The sequence below is a fragment of the Drosophila eugracilis genome, unplaced genomic scaffold, assembly GCF_018153835.1.
Source record: "Drosophila eugracilis isolate 14026-0451.02 unplaced genomic scaffold, ASM1815383v1 contig_2154, whole genome shotgun sequence".
Taxonomy (NCBI): Eukaryota; Metazoa; Arthropoda; class Insecta; order Diptera; family Drosophilidae; genus Drosophila; species Drosophila eugracilis.
This window is the reverse complement of record NW_024573038.1, coordinates 3,813,978-3,836,275: the sequence shown is the minus strand read 5'-3', so window position 1 is coordinate 3,836,275 and position 22,298 is coordinate 3,813,978. Positions and strand designations below refer to the sequence as shown.

General features: G+C 41.5%; 5 protein-coding genes across 6 annotated transcripts in view; 2 read left to right on the top strand and 3 right to left on the bottom strand.

The window, feature by feature from the left end:
* LOC108108574 (basic-leucine zipper transcription factor A) overlaps positions 1-19,860 on the top strand; it is a 56,869-nt gene extending 37,009 nt beyond the window's left edge. For both annotated transcript variants that reach the window (XM_017216665.1, XM_017216666.1), the window contains exons 5-10: positions 285-364; positions 1,739-1,883; positions 8,255-8,547; positions 8,771-8,923; positions 9,955-10,218; positions 18,722-19,860. In XM_017216665.1, coding sequence (XP_017072154.1) covers positions 285-364; positions 1,739-1,883; positions 8,255-8,547; positions 8,771-8,923; positions 9,955-10,218; positions 18,722-19,072 — 1,286 coding nt within the window. In that variant the 3' untranslated portion in view covers positions 19,073-19,860. The remainder of the gene's footprint in view (positions 1-284; positions 365-1,738; positions 1,884-8,254; positions 8,548-8,770; positions 8,924-9,954; positions 10,219-18,721) is intronic.
* On the bottom strand, positions 2,553-7,915 carry LOC108108396 (phospholipid-transporting ATPase ABCA3). Its single transcript, XM_017216449.1, has 2 exons — positions 2,781-7,915; positions 2,553-2,710 (listed from the first exon to the last, which is right to left on the bottom strand). Exon 1 carries the CDS (start codon positions 7,913-7,915, stop codon positions 2,783-2,785), a length of 5,133 nt encoding a protein of 1,710 aa, XP_017071938.1. The 3' UTR covers positions 2,553-2,710; positions 2,781-2,782.
* LOC108108573 (spermine oxidase) lies at positions 11,830-13,978 on the top strand. Its single transcript, XM_017216664.1, has one exon. It carries the CDS (start codon positions 12,210-12,212, stop codon positions 13,668-13,670), a length of 1,461 nt encoding a protein of 486 aa, XP_017072153.1. The 5' UTR covers positions 11,830-12,209; the 3' UTR covers positions 13,671-13,978.
* Positions 16,334-17,981, bottom strand: LOC108108575 (polyamine oxidase 1). The gene has a single exon (XM_017216667.1). The coding sequence runs from the start codon at positions 17,976-17,978 to the stop codon at positions 16,548-16,550; it is 1,431 nt and encodes a 476-aa protein (XP_017072156.1). The 5' UTR covers positions 17,979-17,981; the 3' UTR covers positions 16,334-16,547.
* Positions 19,854-21,589, bottom strand: LOC108108572 (adenosine deaminase 2-like). Its single transcript, XM_017216663.1, has 2 exons — positions 20,552-21,589; positions 19,854-20,495 (listed from the first exon to the last, which is right to left on the bottom strand). Exons 1-2 carry the CDS (start codon positions 21,512-21,514, stop codon positions 19,896-19,898), a joined length of 1,563 nt encoding a protein of 520 aa, XP_017072152.1. The 5' UTR covers positions 21,515-21,589; the 3' UTR covers positions 19,854-19,895.
* Between the last annotated feature and the right edge of the window lie 709 nt (positions 21,590-22,298).

The following is a 22,298-nucleotide window of genomic DNA, read 5'->3' as shown; positions in this document are numbered from 1 at the left end:
GTATTACGCATTTGATGACATAAATTAGCAGTGAAATGAAGCCAGGAAGCCAAATGAAATGTCAAAGAAACTGATTTCGAAAAAAGCAAACAATATTTGAAGTTAAAGAGTTTATGTGCAAATTCAATTCGACTTCGTCTTTCCTTGGAACATTTTTCTATTTTTATGCTTATTTGAGTCTTCTATTTTCTATTTATCCCAAACTGCTTTTTTACGTTGACGACAATGGAAACCAACCCAACATCTGGATCGGGACTTGGTCTTGGCTTCGGATTCGCCTGCAGCCAATTGCAGCGTTGGCAACACAACATTCGCACATGGAGTCACATTTAAATTGGATTGTAAAACTCAATGCGTTTGCGAGGTGAGTCGCGGGTTCCAGTTCCGAGTTCCCATTTCCCAGTTCCCAGCCGTTGGCCAAATTCTGGGGGCCATCCGCATAAGAGTTGGCCACAAACCACAGACATCCAGAGATATGTACTATACTATATATATACAGCGAGGCAGATACAGATATCGGAACACAGAAAGCATTTCAGTTAAAAACCAACTGCAGTTTCGTTAAACGATTCTCGTTGCCATTGTTGTTGTTTAACCTGTGCTTAGTCCCGCTTTTCCCGCCACTTTTCCATTTTGGCTGCAGTTTGGCCCTTTTTGTATTTTTGGTGGGATTAGGACCAACACTTGCACCATTTGAATGTGAATTGCTTTGCTCGGCGGCGATTTTAATTAAAATTTAAATATAGTGTGAAATGTCCGGAATTACAATTGCACAGTAGTTTTTGATAGCGACCGTAATGGGAAAAAGACTGTTTCGCTAATGAGATTAAAACACTGTTTAACAGTCATTATGTTGGCTGGTGGAAGGAAACTAAAGGTATCCTAGTTTTAATTTTACTAATATAAAATGATAAAGATAAAATGGTTTTATAGTTTTCTCTTTATGCTTAATATGTGATTAAGGGCAGATAATCTTAATTTAACAATATCTTTTTTTACTTATCATATTAAATTTAAATGCAGAAGCATTAGCAACTTGCTGTTGACTGCCGAAAAAGATTTAAAATCGATGGACTGAAGTAAAAAGTGAAGTTACGTGAAAGTGAAGAAAGTTAAACTGCCTTAATTATTCCAAAGTTAAGTTTATTAGACAAACAGTACTGATTTTCCAAATCCCAGCAAATAAAGCCTTCATAACAAGCCTTCGTAGCAGAGTCGAAACAAAAGAAAAACTAAATCCTTGACATTGCTTTATGACCAGAGCGCAATTTTATAACTGCTTCTAGTTTTTCCATGCCTCGTTTGGTTTTTGCACCTTATTTCCAGCTGCGCTGGCAGTTTATCATGTGGCTAATACAAGCACAGCCACTTGCAATTTATGCAATGCAATTTCGTGACGATGCCAAAGACAGAGAGTGGGGCAAAAAAGAGAATATCTTCGGTCTCTAACCGCTTAGAGAAGAAAAGTGGATTACAAACAAAGCAGTGGAGGGCCAGCACGAAATGTTAATTTCCCCATAAACTAAAGCACACATAAAGAAAAAAGCAAAACCCCAAAAACACAAAGTTCGTGGCCAAGTCGAGGACTTTGGCAAGTTCTTGGCCATCCTTGTGCGATTTGGCCAATATTTTCTTTACATTATGACTTTATTTTCGGTTGGCCCGGCCAAAGCTAAATAAACAACCCAACAGCAGCTACAATGGGCCACATTTAATGTATTTTAATGTGGCATTGCAGAATGGCCGCCACGCCTGCTCGACGCTCTGTCCCAACGAGCAGCTCCCGGCGCCGGAGGACACGATTTCCTGCCGATCGCCGCGCCTCGTCGAAGTTCCCGGCCACTGTTGCAAGATGTGGCTATGTGAGAATCCAACAGCTGATGGTAAGTTTCCCTCTTGCACTTAGAACAAAATACATGTCTAATAATTGTAAAGATTTCTTTATGATGTTATTGGTTGAAAAAAAAGTCAAGTCAGAAACGGCTTTAAATTATTTTCATTTATGATAACTTTACTTTTTTCACAGAAGACATTATGAAGAACACATTCAGGTTTTTTTTTCTTAGTGCAGTCACATTTCCACTGCCAAGGCCTCGTTATTGTTTTATAAGTGTGTTTATGGCTGTGGCCATCCCATTGTGACCACTTCCTGCCCCCACCGCTATCCAACGCCCGCCCGCTGGTTGGAGTTAATGGCGCTCAGGGGCGTGTCGTGCTGTGTCCGATGCGAAACTTAATGCTTTTTAAGCGCCCCCAAAAACCCGCTTCCTGCCCCAAAAACCGAGTAGAGAGTGCAGCGCATATTTATGAAGATGAATTATTCCAGCACGAGACTGGGGGCCACCGGCAGGAGCAAATGCTGGAGCGGCAGCGTAATTACTTACACAAGGATTAAGTGTTAATTAAACGCGCAGAATGCAATAAATAAACAAGATATTAAGCGTTCCTGCTGGCAGCTACAGGGTATGGCCTTTGGCGACTTAAATGGAAAGCCCAGCAGTTGAGACCTTGAAAGAGAGGCTCACAGGATCTGGGGAGTTGAAGCCCTCTTCTGGGCAGCAATTAGTAGGCAGGGAGGTCAAGTTTCTGTTGGAATCTCACGAGGTTGAAAGGGAATTACTTGAATGCCTGTTTATTCTCATTTTCATGTGGTTTATTTACTTATAAAAATATAATTAAATAAAAAGTATTTCAGCAACATCGACATTTTCTGTAACAAAAATACAACAAAGTAAATATTACAAAAATGCATTTTTTTAAATACAAACTCTAGCACTGACCTTCATTTAGCTGTCACCAAAGAATCCCGCTTAAAGGCAAACTCCAAAAAGATTTCCTCCAACCGTGTTTGCATAATTAAATAATCTTCAACATTCAACTTATGCATATTACTTTCCAGAAGATAAAATATGTCAACCAATATTTCCTTGTGTGGTATATAGTATGTTAACAGTCCATTATATTCCTCTTTAAATTCGGCATCAGGAATGTGGTTTATAATAAATCTATTAACCTTTAAAACCCTTTCTGGTAAGATGTGTTCTGTAGATCCCATTTTGAAATTTGTGGAATTTTTTTCCATGGAAGACCTTTTATCCGTTGATGACGAAGAGCTCTGCACTAGTCTTTGAAAAACTTTTTGCTTCTGCTTGACTTTTATTTTGAGTATCAGACCCTTTGAGTACTGATTCTTTAGACTTTGAACCGATCCCATGCACTTAAACTCCCCGTCTACCATTATGGCCAATCGGCTGCACAAGGCCTCACACTCATCCATGCTGTGGGAGGTCAGGACAATGGACTTTCCAGAAGTACGAATAAATTCTATAATTCCCCAGATCTGTCGTCTCGCCCCGGGATCCATGCCGCAGGTGGGCTCATCGAGATATAGAACAGAGGGATTTCCGAGGACTGATATAGCAGTGCTCAGTTTTCGCTTATTGCCACCACTATAATGCTTCGCCTGCTTATCCAAGTGCTGTGCAAATCCGAAAGACTTGGCCAGGGTCCAACATAAGACCTTTACATATCGCCGCTGCACTCCTCTCAATAGGCTATAAATATATAACGTTTCCCGACCAGTGAGATCTTCGAACAGAGCATCAAACTGTGGACAATAACCAATTTTCCTATAAACCTTATGAGTAGATATGTTTATGCCATCTACGTAGGCTTCACCTGAAGTTATTTTCTGATCACCAGCTAACATCTGAAAGGTTGAGGTCTTGCCAGCTCCATTGATTCCTAGGAGACCAAAACATTCGGCTGGGGGAACATGAAATGAAATGCCCTTCACAGCCAGTTTCTTCTTATAACGCTTGGTGATATTATTCACCAACAAAGGTATATCCATTCTTTGCGACTTAATCATTTCCTGGACAACCAATCGTTCCGCAATTACCTCCTCATTTTCAGGCAAAGATCCTCCTCTCAAACGCTTTCGCTTGGACATTTTGCTTAACTTTTCGTTAAGAGCTTCGAATACCTTTCCGTCTTTCATTATTGGTATCGAAAAAAGAATTACGCCCACTATCGACATATATACGATCTCTGGCAAAACACCAGGGCTCTGCCAGCCAAAATAGGGTGGGATATTACAACAAATTGGAACACTGCGGCAACGCTGTATTTCGCGTAAAATTTTAATGCCAGTCAAACTGCAGCCACGTCGAATATGGTATCCAATGTGGATGTGGTAAAGAGAACTGGCCACGCTGTAGTGTGGAAATATTCGAAAGTACCAGGCCATTTCGTCGGCCACATCTTTCAAATTGAAGGCTTCGAAGTTAAGGGTAACCACCACCACGAACAAACCACAACCCAAGAAGGTATTGCAAATGGAAATCCGAGTGAATCCTGTGGCTGGTTCGGAAAACCATGCAGCCAATACGTAACTTAGTGGGATTGCAGCAAATCCAAATATTAAGAGCATAAAAAAGTATCGACTCAGATCCAATGGTGTTGTATAGCTCACCTCCTCGAATGCAGCAATGGTAAATATAGCCGCTAAGGCTGATAGGAGAAATATGAAATAGTCCCATATAAGGTGACTTGTCCAGTAGGCAACCACATCCACTCCACTGAGATATTGCATAAGCTTGGCACGGGTCTCTCGCTCTTTAATGATGGGAATCGCAAAGAAGGCAGTTAGAAAACTCAGGGTTAAGGTTAGGTTGATGGATATTTCAGCCCCCAATCGCTGTGCTTTATTCAGTCGCAATGTTTTGGTATCATCGCTATATGGCAAAGGCTTGTTAGTTACATACGTCGAGGCATCCTCACCAAGTAATGTGATCGCCAAGGCATTATGCAGCAAGTTCAGGGTCAAGGGAGCGGTATGCAGGGGTTTATTATTTAACCACACAGTTAGTTTTTCTTTGTCAACAGTGAGCCCTGCTAAAAATGCAAAATCAACTCGTCGGTTTTGACTTTTGTTAAAACTTAGTATGAAGTCCTCGAATTTTTGGTTACCTGTATTATACAAAGTTAATTTCTCACCGTAATGATCCAAGTGTTTTATATAAGCCTCAGCCATGGGTGATGTCTTGTCATTAGCATTATCCTCCAATATAATGAAACAGCGTTTGTACGGAGTAATGGATATCGTCAAGGGGGGTAGTTCATAGTAAATTCTACCACCTCGAGAGTTAAATATGGTCAAGGACATAACTATTATGGGCAGACCTATCTGTATTCCAAAAAGCCAGTAATTTCTAATGGTGGTATATAACTTCTTTAAAAACAGAGCCTGCCAAAACATACATAAGCGAGATGATTTTCTCGTTTCCCTCACCTTGTCATCGAAAACCAAGTATTTAATATCCGAGCTTTCTCCACCATGAGACACTTCAGCTCCACCTCGAACTCTTTTATCCTTATTAACTGCCAGAAAAACATCTTCCAAAGAGGCTCCACTCAAGCCATAGCCATCTAATTTCAATTTAGCACAATTGCTATCCAAATCCTTCAGTAATTCCGCAAACTTCTTGGAAAAGCTGGTGGGCAGGCGATACCTTAGTTCACTGCCCATCACCTTTTCGGGTTTTAAGCGAGGCACATACTTGTTTATCAACTGGGTAACATTGTTGACATCACAGCCAGTCTGCATTAGGCAGACCAATAAATAGCCATTACCAAATTTCCTCTTCAAGTAGAAGGAAGTACCTTGGCATTGCAGCCTACCTTCAGATAAGATCGCTATTCGATCGCCCAAGACATCGGCTTCATCCATATAGTGAGTGGTCAGTAGAATAGTTCGCCCCTCCTTTTCACTTTGCAATAGATCCCAAAGACTTCTGCGTCCTGCAGCATCGATTCCAGAACTTGGCTCATCGCACAGAACAACCTTGGCATTGCCACAGAGAGCGCAACAAAGGGACAACTTACGCTTCATGCCGCCCGAAAGTTTATCAGCATCCACAAAAGACTTGTCCTTCAGATCCAGCATGGTAACGTACTTATTTACCTCGTTGTCCACCGCCTTCTTGCCTCGGATACCTTTCAGTTTGCTGAAGAATATAATATGATCCCGCACACTCATGCTCTTGAAAAGTATATTTATCTGCGGACAAACTCCCAATGATTGACGAGCTTTGGCCAAATCCCTGCGAATATCAAAGCCGTTCACTATGACCGTTCCTTTGGTGGGCTTAGTAATACCCGTTATCAGATTGATCGTTGTGGTCTTACCAGCTCCATTATGGCCAAGTAGCACTGTAATATCGCTGCGATACATCTTCAAACTTAACCCCTTGACGGCTCTAAGTTTTCCAAATGTTTTTTCCAGGTTTACCAATTGCAGTCCCACTTCCTTTTTATTTCTACTAACTGATCCATTTTTGGAATTTTCCATTGGATTGCTTAGGCGCTTTTCTTTCTTTAAAGGAGTCGTAAGTTCCTGCCAGAACTCCTTGCGACACAAAAAGTTCCATTTACGAGCAATACCATATTCCCCAGGGAATATCTGTTCTATATATAGACAAATACTTAAGAATACTAATGCTCCAAAAGTCATCGCCATGATAACATAAAATAGGGTCAGGTTATCATCAACCGAGACTGGGTGAAACATATTGGCCAAAGTGACTCCCTCTCCGGTTCCTTCCCACATGATTATGACATGCACGCCAAACCCCAAGGCCGAGTTTGGAAATACAAAGCAAATTATTAATTTTTGGGCGAGTGTAAGGCGTTCATAGTAATAGAATGAAAATGAATAGGGTATAAAGGTCAGAAACCACAGTATGGAAGCCACAGCCGATGCAGTGCTGGCTTTTTTAAAGAAAACCGCCAGCATAAAGGCAAAAGTAATTCCCGTAACGACATAAGTGTGCAAAAATAGTAAAATAGGAATCCACTGGGAATATGTTAGTACAGCAACGGAGTTATAAAATTTTACCATCATCATGATCAGGATAAAAAAGGCAACAATCATAAGCATACAATAACTCTTAATGAACCACGCCACCCAATGAAGCCAGTTATGAACGCCGATCAGTTTCATGATCTCCTTGAGCTGCATTTCCTTTTCGATGTTCACAAACTTGGTCACCGTCGAGCAGGGATAAATAAAGCTCAGCAGGATGATGAAGGGTAGTAGTTGCCGCAGTCCATTTAGCAATGGGTCATAGGTAAAGGCTCTATAGGGAAATCGCTGAAGACTTATATTTGGTAGTTCATTATCATTAATACCCGAAGCCAGTGTTAGCCAGGACATGGTCAGGGCATGTTGGATTGGCACAAAACCTTCTCTAATATATCCAACCGGAACTCCTCCATCGTTTTCCTCTCTGTTACGTGGACCTGACGTGTCATAAGAAAGGAATAAGGAAGATGTCCGCCACGTCTCTATAATTGGACCTGTCATGGTTCGCAATTCACTGGGAAATCGCAATGTATAATTCAAATTAAGTGGATATCCATTGACCATGGTTGCCTCCGCGTTGTCCTCGAAATCCACTCCGGCTAAATAGTTATGCATTACCATATCCCTCTCCATATGCAAAGCCGTGTCATAAGGTCTAGCCCCCAAAAGTCTCAGTCTCAATACCGTGGCATCAATAATAGCCCCATTTATGGGGGTATCTGGAGTATAGCAAAGGAAATTTCTTGGCAAATTAAGAGATCCATTCTCGTGCAATATCCGATTTCCCAGTATAACATTCTTCATATAAAGCTGTAGATCCGATACAGATTCCGGTACATAGCGAATTTCTGGCAAAATATCGGGATATACTACTAGACGTATAATTAAAATGAGAAAAAGGTACAGTATTGGGAGGATCAGAATACATATAGTCTGTATTTTTTGGTTCCATTGAAGAATCCAATTCTTCCACAGCAGCAGCTTTAGCTTGTCCCAGTCTCCAACGGTGTATACCTCAGTGTCAGAGAATGAATTTCTGTCTGGCTTCATTTTTAAAGTATTCGTATAATTAATATAATTTGGAAAATGTTTGAATTAAATTTCTATGAGTAGGGAAATGTTTTGTATTTACGACATGAAGGCAATCTAATGATGTAGGAAAACTTATTTTTAAAGAATTCTTTTTATGGCTACTTTCTTTTTACTTACTTTCCTTTTTAATATAAACTATTATTACCCATTTTCAATGGTTATCCCTGATCAATGAGTTTCCTGATTGTCCTGAAGAATCATGTTCAGTGTCTGCCGGCATCTGGCGGTGATAAATGTGCCCTTCTCGATCTTAAGCGTACTCATTAGCAATCCACTGCCATTCTCAACTCATTGCAGTTTACGCCACCTGCCATAACAGCACAACCAGCGGCAATTGGACTGCCTGCAGCCAAAGCTGCGGCCTTGGAACCGCTACGCGGCACACCACCACCCACGCTGGCTGCCATCAACTGAGCAATTTGCGGCTCTGCGAGAATCGCAGGTGCGACAAGGACGAGTACGAGGACAATAAGCGGAGCAGGAGCATACCGTTAACGCACAAGCGGAAGCAGCATCATGCCCACAGCCACTCCCATCAGCATTATCATCATCATAAGAAGGGGCACGAGGAGCCGGCCCACCGGATACGAGTGAGTATCCCCTTAATGACGAAACACTTTTGCCACTTTGGGGAAATACCCAACGAAACTGTCGGATCTGGGGTTTTAAAAAGTAAAATTAAAAACAATATATAGAGAAATCTTCTTAGCTTATTTTTTATAAGGTAGTAGTCAAACAATATATTTCCATTTAAGGATTCTCTACTTACACCCTTATTTATCTTACCATTTATTCTTGGGTTTTCCATTGTAGAAGGGCCACGAGTGTCGGAGCATCCAGCGACTGGGTCCTGCCAGGATTCGACTGGGCGAGTGCGTTTCCCGAAAGCTGTATCGACCGAAACTCTGTGGCCGTTGCCACCGCGGGGTCAAGTGCTGTGCCCCGGCGGTGTCCACCACGATACAGGTGAGTGGGAGATTCCATGGATGTATTTTCTGCACCTGCCAAGTGGCAACTGGGCTAATACGGGCTGAGCTAAAAGTCCGACCACCTGGCGCCTAAGGAGGAGAAATGAAAATCCCGCGGATTGAGTTTCCTTCTTTTCCTCTTCCCCATTCCCATTTTTCTCCTTTTGCAGTTTGCAGAAATTTGCATTACGCAGCTTCCTCGCCTGTTGTTTGCTATTTGTCCTTTTCAATTAAATTACCGTTAATTAGAAAGCAATCCCATCCACATCCATTAAAAGACGTTGTCTTTAAAATAGTTAGGTAAAAAAATGTATACCCTGGAAAGAGACTGCTATAATTTTTATTTTTAAATAGATTTTTAAAATAAAATTGGAAATGTATATAAGGCCACTTCGATGGTAGTTAACTTTGTTAAATCATTTAAAAAAACACATTAAAAAAGGAGAAATTAAATAAATCAGAGTACCTTCACATCGTATGTGTTTAATGTAAAAAAATATTTTTACCATTTAATCTGATTGCATAAGCAAAATCTTTCTGACATATATTATTCTTTCCTTATTATTTATTTACTCTGGGCTTTCTGTTGCGGCTGACCAGGATTTACCTTATTTATTTATGCACATTTCACGAATATCATGCACAATTATTCGATACCCTGTAATTCGATTGACAGGACTGTCGCTAATACCGTCAAGACTGCTTTGCAAAGCCGTTGTTGTTTTGTTTATTGGCTCTTGCCTTTTAGCTTCTTTTTACTTTTAATTAAAAATCAAATTGCATTAAAACGTCAATTTGGAGAGCTGCTACAGAGCCAATGCCAAATGGCAGCAAAATTAAAAGTCAAATGCTTCCCAGATGTCAAAATCAATGCAACACCTCTTAGCCCACTCACATTCTACTAAATGAATTTGTTCTAAGAAGCGTAAACCCTCTCGGGCGAGATTTCAGCTTCTTACAGCCATACTTTTTTCCTACAATGATTTCTCTTTTTTCCTTTTTATCCAATACATTTTTTTTGTCCTTCAGGTCGAGCTGCTGTGCCCCTTAAATGCTGTCGATCCAATTAACTACGTACAGCACCAAGAGATGGGCAGAAAAAGGCAGCACAACGAGGTTGACGATGAGGAGGATGAGGATGTGAACCATGAGGCGGTGGTGGAAAATGCACAGTTATGGGATACGGTCGCCTTGGAGCCAATCGATCAGGAATTCCTGCAATCGCATCAGATACAAATCGAGAATAAATTCATTGCCGTCGAATGGATACTGAAATGTGAATGCAGCACGAAGGTGAGTGAGAATGCCAGAAGGACTTGGGGCTTTGAATTCTTGTCTTGCCTTCGGTGTTCCATGTGACAACAGGCCCATAAGCGATGTCATATTACACTGGACAACCGTATTCGCATTCCCCATTTGAGGCAATCATTCGGTTGTGTCTTTGGCTCGACAATCATTTTTCCCCTCCAGGATTTTCCCTTCGTACTTGCTGTACCAGATGCACGAAAATTGCTTTCACTTGTCATTTTAATCGCATCTTTTGTTGTTGCGAACATTCTTGCTGTAGGAAATACCCATTAGTTTGCAGGTATGATGAATATTGAGGGTGGGATATGCTCTTTCTTCAGCTTAAGTGTTAGAATATTATTTATTGATCTTGCCAGCTAAGAATATACTTTAAATAGCGAGTCTTACAAGTAATTTTTTAATATCAATAAATATTAAAATAAACTAATCAAAAAAAAAATGCATATTCTATCACTTATCAGACTTCTTTAGGTATATTTTCTCAATGGGTAAAAGCTTGCCTAACCCTGTTAATCGTATTTATTCAACTCTGGTTATATTCCCAGTCTATGCACAAATGTGTTTTTGTTTTCCGAAAAAAAAATTATTACTGCAATTTTTTTGTTGACTGCTTGGTTGCGAGGGGATTTTCCTCGAACCGTACCCAGCGGATAAATGGGCCAAAAACGGGCGGTGGTCGAAGGAATGGGTTTTTCCTGCGCCCAGCTGTCTGTTGTGTTTTCCCATTATTTTGGCGAATTCATCTTGAATGCCTTTGCCTTCGCTGCCCGTATGCGCTGTGCAATTGCAATGATTGGATTTTTATGAATACATTCATCAAAGGAACTCGCTCACTGCGTCACTGGCAAACCGAACGAAAACATTTTGTTGCATACATTCGGGCGGCAAGTTTAAAACGCTATGTGGGGGCGTGCGTGCGATTCTTTGTGTGCCTAAAGTGAGGCTTTTGTTTTGTTTTCCTTTGTAAGTTTTGAATGGGTTTTTTTGTTTGAAAGTAGTTAACTGCAACGATAGTCGATTGTCGAAGGATTGTAATGCGGTCATAGAAATTTAGTACGCTGAATCGGCTTGTGGCAAAGCTAGAAGGTATCCTCTTGCTTTCCACAATTATAAAGTTTCTGTGTATAAGAGATAAAGATAATCTTATTAGATTTTTTAGATTTTTGCCTTTTTCGTAAAATGTGTTTGGCATAGGGAACTCAGTGCTCCTAATAACTCTTATCAAGGATTTATATACATAAAATTGTAAAGTATTAATATTGTGAACTTGTTGATATCACTATTCTTCACTATTTTGGTCATTCAAGGTGAGTTCCGCACTTTCTCTTTATCTCTCAAATAGTTTTTTATGTTTAATACAATCAAATATGTTAATTTATTTAAAGACTGAGTTTAAAAGTGTTTTTTTCGGTAACCTCTATTTAAATATGAAATGTTGAAAAATTTTCCATTTTTAAATAAATGCTTTTCGCTTTGTTTTGGCTAAACATATTTCTTATATTAATTTAAAAAATGTTTGTTTATTTTATTACCTGAATTTTTAGATTTAAAAATTAATTTGTTCTCAAAATACAACTTAAGAGAAATAGAGAGAGAGAGTGCTTAAATCTATAGCGTCTTCTTTTTCGAGTGAACCGAATTTTTTAAGAGAGCCGACACTCTCTTAACTTTCTTAGCAAAATAAAATACAATGTTGTTACTGCATTGTATTTGTCAATTGCTTTATTCTCGCTTTAATTGCATTGACATAACACCAATTCGCCAGAGCAACAATGAAGGCCGTCTTATCAGTGGTTTCGGTCTTATCGCATAGAGCCATAAACGTTCAGAGATTATGAAAGAGAGGGAAAGAACTAGAAAACAACACAGAGAGAGAGCGAGTGAAAGTATAGAAAAACGCTTTAGTCGCCGGTCGAATGTTCAACGTGAAACACGTGCGGTTGTTATAAGAAAGATCTATATCTATATTAAGCACTATGAGTTCCGCGTCTCTACGTCTGCTTAGTAAAACTAAACAAACTGCTCGGATTGTAATCGTGGGAGCGGGTTCCGCCGGAATAGCAGCTGCTACCCGTCTCCTGGATCTGGGCTTCCGAAATGTTCTTCTCCTCGAAGCCGAACATCGTATAGGCGGACGTGTCCACACGATTCCCTTTGCCGACAATGTCGTTGATCTCGGCGCCCAGTGGTGCCATGGCGAACAGGGCAATGTGGTATACGAGAGGGTCAAGGAGCTGGATCTTCTGGAGGTTACGGAGCGCCACTATGAAACCTACAAGTGTGTGCGATCTAACAAAGAAGTTTTACCAGAAGGTATAGCAAATCAACTGAAAGATATTGCAGAAAATTCTATACCAGACAGGCAAACAGAGCTAATGGACTTTGAGGGTTCCCTGGGTGATTATATCAACAAGAAGTACTGGATGGAGCTCGCCAAACTGCCGCCCATTGATCGCACCATTGCCGAAGAGTTCCTGGAGGTGTTCCAAAAATTCGAATCATCTGTGGAGGCGTCAGATCATCTCTTTGAAGTTTCAGGAAAAGGTCACCTGGAGTATTGGCTATGCGAGGGAGAACTATTACTCAATTGGAAAGATAAGGGCTACAAGAGATTCTTGAGATTGCTTATGAAAGCTCGGGAGGATAAACCCGATGATCTTGGTGTCCTCAAGGGTCATGTGCTACTCAACAAACGAATCGCCGAGATCAATTGGGAAGGAGCCGATGAGCTGACCTTGCGCTGTTGGAATGGTGAGGTTATCACCGCAGATCATGTGATATGTACGGTTTCACTGGGAGTTCTCAAAGAGCAGCATCCAAAGCTCTTTGTTCCCGCCCTGCCAGCTGCAAAAGTGAGAGCCATTGAGGGTCTCAAACTGGGCACAGTCGATAAATTCTTCCTGGAGTTCGATAATCAACCTCTCCCAAGTGACTGGCCTGGGTTTAACTGCCTTTGGCTAAGGAAGGATCTGGAGGAGCTGCGAGCCTCCGAACTATTTTGGCTGGAGAGTGTGTTCGGTTTTTATCCAGTCTCCAGGCAACCACGCATCCTGCAGGGCTGGATCATTGGGCCACATGCCCGACACATGGAAACGCTCACCGAGGAAAAGGTGCTTGAGGGTCTACTGTGGCTATTCCGTAAGTTCCTGCCCTTCTCGATAGCCCATCCAGTGCGAATGCTGCGCACCCAGTGGCATGCGAATCCCAACTTCCGTGGCAGCTACACCTTCCGTTCCACCTACACCGATGCGTTAAGGACCGGTGCCTGGGATCTGGAGGCACCGCTCCAGGATGTTGGCGGCAGGCCACGCCTTCAATTTGCTGGCGAATCATCCCACAGGCACTTCTACTCTACGGTCCATGGAGCCGTAGAAACCGGATGGCGCGAGGCGGAACGATTGCACCTCTACTACCGGTCGCGAACAGCTCAGCTATGAGCTCACACCTTAGGAGACCGGGTGAATATTTTCCAGAACCGTGAAATCGAGATTGGCCACAGGCAATTGGCCATAAAAACATAAGAAATATATCTTTCATTTCCATTTTAAGTGTCCCATCAGTATCTCTTACACATTTTTAAGAGTCAACAACTAGAAATAAAAGAAACTTAAGCAACAATTTTAATAGTTTAAATATTACTTATTTGGATTTGGATGTGTATTCGGTGTATTCGTGGTATACAATCTGTAATCAACACTTGGTAACCATTTTATAACTGCAAATAAACGCTTAATTTTTGTCCAGATTAGATACTAGTTTTATATCTTTCTTTACACAACAGCTTCTGGTGCTAACGACAATTATTGAATATTTAATACCATTCTTTAGATTTTAATTGAGCTTTTTGCCCTGAAACTCAACGACTCGACTGAACTTTAAAACTGATGCAATGCAAGCTGCTCTTCATGCTTGAAAATCAATTTACTGCCTTTCCACAGTTCATTTATATTTTATGGCCAATTTCGATGTCTTTCGATGTTCGATGCCCAGACACGTTATTAGGTTTTCCCATAAGTTCGTTTGTATCTTTGCCGCGTCGTAAAAACTTGTTAGCTGGGGATCGAATCTTTAAATTTCAAGCCCTGCAGTTGCTAACAAAATTCAAACGCATTCCTAAAAAAAAACCCAAATAAAAGCCAAACATGTTGACCAACTCATTTGCAGCGAGCAGCAAACAACATTGTAATTGCGCCTGTTTTTCGGAACATTTGCAAACACTCGATGCAAAATAGTAGGCGTGGGCGGTGGGTAGAACGAGGCGACGGGGGCATGGCCAGTGAGGTCTCACACATGCAAAAGTTCAGATTACGTGCGGAATACGGAAAACTGAAATCAGTTTAGCACATACCAGTAGTTTGTGCAGCAAAAAACGCAGCCCAAAGGCCAACCAGACCAGGCCAGGCTATGGATGGCCACAAAAACCACAACAGGCCAACAGGAGTTAGGAGTCAGGAGCAGAAGGAGGAGCAGGAACGAAATAGGGAGCAGGATCAGAGGCACTGGCCATGTGATTTCACTGCCGAAATGCCCCAGCAATTGCCGCCCGGCAAAAGCAGCAGAAGCAGAAGCACTTTGGTCGCCCATGTTGAAAATTCAAATTTATGCCAAGCCGGGGCCAAAACATTCAAAATATCCTTGCTTCTGCTTTATCCCTCTGTGACCCACCATTCCAGCCCCATTGGACAGTGAAAAAAAACTCCTTTAAATTACCTTTTCGATTCGTAAATTTTATCTTGAAATAAAAGAATTAAATTAAAGAATCGATTAATTTACTTTCAGTTAGATAAATCAGTTTAAAAGATTACTATTTTAAATTAATGCAAAACTTGTTTAAAATTACAAAAATATTTGGTTACAACACAAGGCTGTCCAAAATAGAAATCTTTTAGCTGATTTATATACAGCAATTTAGGTTTAAAAATGTAAATTTAAAGCTGCATATAGTTCCATTTTTTAAAGTATTTCAACTCTCTTCAGTTTTCTTCCTATGTATGCTCCGTCTGGCTTTGTGTGTTTGCATTTGTTTGTTTGTTTGCATGTCGCCCTAGTGGTCGTACTCGTAGTCGTATCCTGGTCGTAGTTCATCGCCCCTTCCCCAGCTCGCCACCTCCCAATTACATATGCGACTTTGTCGCCCTTCGAGTCGAAAGAAGGAAAGCCCGAGTACAAGTTGGCCACATCTGTTGTAGCTTTTCCGCTGAACCTGCCCCTTTCCGTGTTTCAATCGCAGTGCCGATCCCTTGGTTAATGCGCTGCAGGAGCGTCAGTCGTTCCGTTGCTTTTAGTGTCTAGCCAGCCGGATATGTGTTTTTTTTCTCGTACCTATACACTTGGCGGAAAACTGTTTCATAAATAAATGTTATTCCGTTCAACTCTACTTAAAAGTGAAAAGTAAAACAAATTGAATAAGGCTTTCTTATCGAAATCATCTTTGATATTTTCTTAGAAGATCTGAATTTAGTATGAAGAACCAGGTGGAAGATTCGGAAAACAAATTTCAGACTTTTTGCCCAGTGCCTCCATGTTCATCCACGTGCTCGTGACTCCTCGAGTGACAATGTTAAACAAGTCTCTGTTTGACCAAAGGACACACATTTGACTAGCTGGCAGAGCAGTCGTCCTGTTCCTGTTTCTGTTACTGTTCCTTGCCGGACTTGTGTTATGGCCCAGGTAATGGCTGTTATGACTGGCAAAGTATTTCTCTGTGTTTGCTGATTGCAGTGGCGACATGGAATGGGCAAGTGGGTGGACATCGAGATGGGGATAGTGAGTGGCTGACAGTTGGAGTCGGCACACTTGACATAGCTGGTAGTGGAACATTCGGCTTAATTGTACAACTAACTCACTTGCGCCGGGATTAAATGGCTTTAGCTAGGAATCCTTTATGCAGAGGCACGGTGATGGCACACCCTTGCATTGGGTAGATTAAACTCCTTGAATTTATAGTTATATTCGAGTTTTTTATTTACCTAGCTTTTTTAATTGGGTGCTGAAAATGTTAGACACAAAGGTGTCAGAGATTACATACCACTGTAAATTTGATAAACTGAAAGTTTTATAAGATACTGATGAGTTCTGAGTGGAATAATCAAAATGCAGAAACGCTGGGAACTAACTTTTTTACACAATTTCATTGGTTTTAGGAATTTATTTGTTTCAAAATTTAAATAAAAAGGGTAAAGATATTTAAAAATGTGTTTGTTTGTTTTGAAAATTTAGGATTCTAGAATTCAATTCCAATTGTAATGCTTCTCTATGTAATGATTACGAATTTGAAAATCGATAACCAAAAGAAGTTTCAAAGTTCCACCGCCTTAGTTTTCAGCTCGTCCTTTGTAGAATTCGTTCAGACGATCAGCCTCGCGCCATCCCGACTCAGTGGCTCCATGAACTGTGGAGAAGTGATTCCTACTCGAAGCTTCTCCGGCGAACTGGATCCTGGGTCTTCCCGAAACATGCACCAATGGTGAACCCAAATCTGTGCGTCCTGTGCGAAGTTCATCTGCGTAGGTCGGATAGAAACTATAGCTGCCACTGAAGTTCGGATTGGAGTGCCACTGAGAGCGCAAGAAGTTTTTGGGATGGGGTATGGTGAACTTTAGAAACTTCCTGAATAGCCATAGAAGACCCTCGAGTACCTTCTCCTCACTAAGGGTTTCCATGTACCGGGCATGGGCACCGATGATCCAACCCTCTAGCAAAAGTGGTTGACGATCCACACGATGGAAGTTACAAACGCTCTCCAGCCAGAAGAATTGGCTGCCCCGCAGCTCCTTAAGATCTTCCTCCAGCCAAAGGAATGCTACGCCCCTGATGTTCTCAGGCATAGGCTGCTCCTCAAACTCCAAAAGGAATTTATTCACAGTGCCCAGCTTAAGACCCTCAATAGATCTAACCTTGGCAGCTGGAAGATCTGGGACAAAAAGCTGCTTATGCTTCTCCTTAAGAACTCCCAGGGAAACTGTACAAATGACGTGATCGGCCGAGACTATCTGGCCATTCCAGCAGCGAAGGGTTACTTCACCGTCTCCTGACCAATTGACTTCAGCAATTCGTCTATTGAGGTGCACGTGACCTTTTAGGATTCCCTGGTCACCTGGTTGATCCTCGTTAGCATTAAGGAGGAGACTTAAGAACTTCCAGTAGCCCTTTTTCCGCCAGCTGAGATCACCACCGGTAACAGCAAAGTTCACAAAATTCCTTGGTGAAAGCTCGGACATATGATCGCAGGCATCCTCGCTGCAAATGAGCCTCTTCAAGCAGTCCAGAGCCTCTTTGGCAACGGCTTTATCCAATTGCTGACCAACATCTTTCCAGAAGCTATCGGTAAAGGCATCACCTACAGATCCCTCAAAATCGGATTTTACCTCGAATTCGTCCTTAAATTCCATAAGAGCCTTGTATTGATCACTAGTAAGGATGTCCTTGTTAGAACGCGCAAAGTAACCGGCAAAATCTCCAGTCCTATCAAGGACATCCAAATCCTTAACCCTCTCGTATACGACATTACCCTCTTCCCCATGACACCATTGAGCTCCCAGATCGATGAAGCTATTTGCAAAAGGGATTGTGTTTATGCGACCTCCAATTCGATCCTCCGCCTCGAAGAGCTGGACATTCTTAAATCCTTGTTCTAAAAGTCTAGTGGCAGCAGCAATTCCTGAGACTCCGGCTCCAATGATCACAATCCTGGTGGTCTCCTTGGTTTTTCCAAAAGCAATTGGTTCTGCAGTACAGGCACTCATGATTTTTGGATAGCTTGATTTACTTTCTGAATTAAAAAAATGCAAATTGTGATTTAAAGCCTGAAAGTGCAGCCTTTTATAGGTGTATCATATCAAATTATTCCCAAGCTTCTTGCGGTTCCTTTTATCAGCCTTGAATTGACCCAACTTGTCTTTAGTTAAAGTTCTTTGTTCTTGGTTACATAAGGTTTTTAATTGTAATTTCTTTTGTAAACTAAAAAGCAAAAAGGCTGCTTATATCAAAAGACAGTTTATCATTTCTTGTAATTTCTGTTTTTGTTTGTATAATTTTTGCACTACCTACAAACGGTTCAAGTGCAATTTGTGGTGATTGGACTATCTTATCTACCACACATTCACAAACCACTTGACTAAATTGAACAAAACAAATAATCTATAAACTAAAGAGATATTATTAATACTGTGAAAACATCTATAAATATGTTTATTTTCTTTCGTGTCAAAAGTAAAAATTATTTTAAATTGCATTTTGTATTTTTTGATTGCTTTAAGGAACCAAAAACATTTAAATAAGGAAGAGTTCCATTTTTATTAAGACTTCATAAAAAAGGATCACTTCTGCATACCAAAATTCTGCATTCTCATGAAAAATTTTCAATTACCAAGGGAAAAGAATTTAATTAGGCATTCGTAAAACAAAATATTTTTATTGCAAAAATTTATATTAAAATTGCATACGCCTATTACTCATTTCATTTTTGCATTTTTTTTTTTGCCCACAGAATTGCAACGCCGACAGCAGCAGCAGCAACTTCACTAGCAACACCAACGACAATATGTCTAACACAAATAAATATGGTTATTACAATAGCAAAAACCATAACCAAGGCCGGAACCACGAAATTAATGGCGAACCAAATGAGCCAACCGACAACAATATTGGCAACAACAAGGACAACGAAGAGGATGTGGCTGACAACAGCAACAACATTGACCACAACGATGTGGACACCATGTCCTCGGAACAACAGCCGGATATTATACCCTATCCGCTGAGCGTGGGCGAATCCAGTTGGAAGGCCGAAAAACTACGACAGCAGCAAAATCAACAGCACTGGCAGCAACTCACATAGCGTAAAGTATTCCCACGCAAGTCATAAAATAAAACCGGATCGGCCGAGGGCAGAGATATATGTAGAAGGGAGTAGAGTCTAAGATTTGTACAGCATAGCGATACTTAAGGCCCCAAGGATGGTTAGGATTGTAAAGGAAAATTGGAAAGGCGATGCATGTTATACTTAGGATTTGAACATATCGAGGCAGTAAGTTAAGGTATGTGAACGATAGGGTTAGTACTAAACCAAGGGCAAACAACAAACAGGCCGAATATAACAAAATATTTTTGCAAGCATCTATATACAAAAAAAGAAAAACAAACGCGACAAAGAACAAAGAAAGGGAAAAGGAAAATTTTCAGAAAATCATTTGAATGGAATGCTGCCCAATAATAACGTATATGGTAATAATAATTTTAAAGAAATAGAAGTAAAAAGGCTTGAACAATGGAAGAAAACCAATGAGCAAATGCTAAATTCGTGTGCATTCAAGTTATAACTGTGCTACATACTCACTTGTATTCAGATCTACACGTAAGCCTAAGACTCTGCTTGAACAAAGAATTTAGCTGGATGTAAATGGAGAAAGCCCGGGGTTTCCTGGTCGTAGTTTACGTTATGCCCTCCTCCAACCACACATATCCCCCGAAAATATCCCGAAACGAGTTCTCTGATTTAGGTCATGTGACTAGCGAAGCTTAGCCATCACCCATATCAATTGTATCGATGTAAGTCAACTCTTAGCTAGCGTCAGAGTTATCCGTGTGCAGGCGAAATTCAAATAAATTAAATGCGAAAATATAAAACCACCATGTGTTATATTCATTTTTTAAGGATGTTCCTAACAAGACTTCTGCTCCACCACATCGTCGATCCATTTGTCCCACATATTCTGCCACTTTTCGAAACCCACTTTCTTTTCCTCACCAACAAGGGCACTGTACTGGATGGAATTGATGGCCAGGCATTTGAGGAACCTCAGGTCCGCGTCCATCGGTGCAATGCCCAGAAATGCGAAGTAGAAATCATGGGACAGTGGGGCACAGCGCCAGAAAGATGGATCGTCTGAAGATATAACAATGGGAACATTGGCGGCCAAAAGGAGTGCCGCCGGGTGGTTGCGATAGTCTACTCCCAGTTGAAGCACTTGATTAGACACGGGGCACACTTCGATGGGGATATCTAATAGTCTGGCCAGTCGCATTATCAGCGGGTGCTTGGTAAGTGCATATCCATGTCCGATTCGCTTGGAGCCCATCAAGATGGCGTCTACTAGGTTCTCATCAATGGCCGATCCAAACCAGTTTGTCTCGCCAGCGTGAAAATAGAAATTTATGTGCTCGGGCATTTTCAGCAAAGGTTCCACAAAATCTATCAGCGGTCGACCCAGCTCCTCCTGACCAACCAGGTCGAAGCCCACCATGAAGTTCGGAAATTCGTTCTGGTGGGATAGGGGAATTTAGGTTAATAAACTGATGAGTAAAGTAAGATACTTACATTCAGTTCCACAGCTGTCTTTACATATTGCTCGACCACACTTGGCTCCACTCCTCGTAGAGGGGCATATATAAGCTTGGAGTCAATGAAATTCGGATGGTCAGCCTTGAAGCGTTCCAGCTCCGCCTTATAGATTGCCACCGTGTCCATAGTGGTCAGCATAGTACCATCGATGCAGTAGAGCGGAGGAAGAAGGGATCGCAGCTCTAAGTATTGGACACCATCCTCGGAAAACTCTTTGAGGGCATTGTAATAATATTCCGCCCAAATGGGGGCGTGACAGAGCAAACCATCCAGCAGAATAAATATACCCATAAAATGCGCCCAGGCTTGATTATTCGAGACAAACTTGGAGAAAGGATACATGCTGAAGCGGCGCTTGAGGTATTTGGTGACATTATCTTCACCTCGCCGGTTTCGGAACTCCTCCATTGGTTCCCAATTACATTCCTCCATTGGTTTCTGGGTGGGTTTCTGCTTGGAAAATCGAAAACCAATGGCCTTGCATCCCTCATTCGCTGTACAAATCCAAAGATTCTCACGGTAGGTCAAACTAATAAGATACTCCGTACTGCAGAGTGCCGTATCGTGAGCATGGAGCACTCCGCCCTTGGGCATCCGCTTGATCAGATTAAAGATCTGCGATTTACGGATCTCGGTCAGGGTCTTAAAAATGTGTTGACCTGGCGTAAACTGGCTTGGGTCCAATATGCCCTTGGATATCTCCTCTTTTTTGACGGCCATGATAACCTTGTTGGCTTCCTGCTCCCGCTCATTCAGCCTTATCTTCTGACCCAATATGCCCAAATGCTCCACCTTGGCAATTACCCGGCGAAGAGTCTTGAATGCCGTGGGTGAGAGTTTCCTCAGAGACCGCGCCACCGAGACCGAGGAATGCCCAACTTTGGCGCATTTGGTGGATGCCCGTCGTACGGTGATGGCCAATTCTCTGATGGCCGTCATATTTATTTAAATTCCTTTGGCTCACCAGCCCTTTTGGCCAAGGATTTCTCATGGAGAATTTGGTTGGGATTTCGTTAGCCGAACATGTGATTTACACAATTAATTTACCCTGCGAAATGTGTCACGCCGAATGTGTCAATAGGCCGCACATTTGTTAGCGCTTTGCCATTTTCCCATCTCACTCAAGCCCCACGCACAAATTTTATGGTCGCATAGATGTTGGCAAGACCAAACTTGACTGCATCCGCGCCCGCCGGTAGCCCATAAAACTTCGCCAACTCATTACGAGCGTCAGCCAAATCAAAATCGAACCCTGAGCTGGCAGCCGCAGCACTAAACAGTGGCACGTAAAATTGATACATTCGGAGTATTCGGTTGCCTCGATCCGCAGCTCAAAGTAGGCTGGGTGATGGGTGGTTATGGGTTGGCGTGGTTGGTGCCTCAACGACTATATATAGCGCATATTCATTAATAATCGCATCCACTTTTCTGCGTACTCAACGCAACCAAAGGCAATGAGAGATTTATGCGGACGAATCCTCGAGTGCACTTCTCCGATGGGGATGGCATCGTGACTGCCATTTGTAGATTATGGGTTGGTAAAGCTGAATTATTGGTATCCATGGGAAGTTTGATAGAAAAAGGACTGATCTTTATGCTTTGTAACTATACTAATAAAACTCGAATTACTACGTAGATTTTAAAAAGAAACTTTGTTGTAAATGTTATACATTAATATATATTATATATTAATGCATATTATTACTGCGTAAAAGGTGGAACT

Coding starts and splice junctions, on each gene's coding strand:
- LOC108108396 (XM_017216449.1), bottom strand. CDS start 7,915: ATGAAGCCAGACAGAAATTCATTCTCTGACACTGAGGTATACACCGTT.
- LOC108108572 (XM_017216663.1), bottom strand. CDS start 21,514: ATGACGGCCATCAGAGAATTGGCCATCACCGTACGACGGGCATCCACC. Junction 20,496..20,551: donor AGACAGCTGTGGAACTGAAT/GTAAGTATCTTA, acceptor CTATCCCACCAG/AACGAATTTCCGAACTTCAT.
- LOC108108575 (XM_017216667.1), bottom strand. CDS start 17,978: ATGAGTGCCTGTACTGCAGAACCAATTGCTTTTGGAAAAACCAAGGAG.
- LOC108108573 (XM_017216664.1), top strand. CDS start 12,210: ATGAGTTCCGCGTCTCTACGTCTGCTTAGTAAAACTAAACAAACTGCT.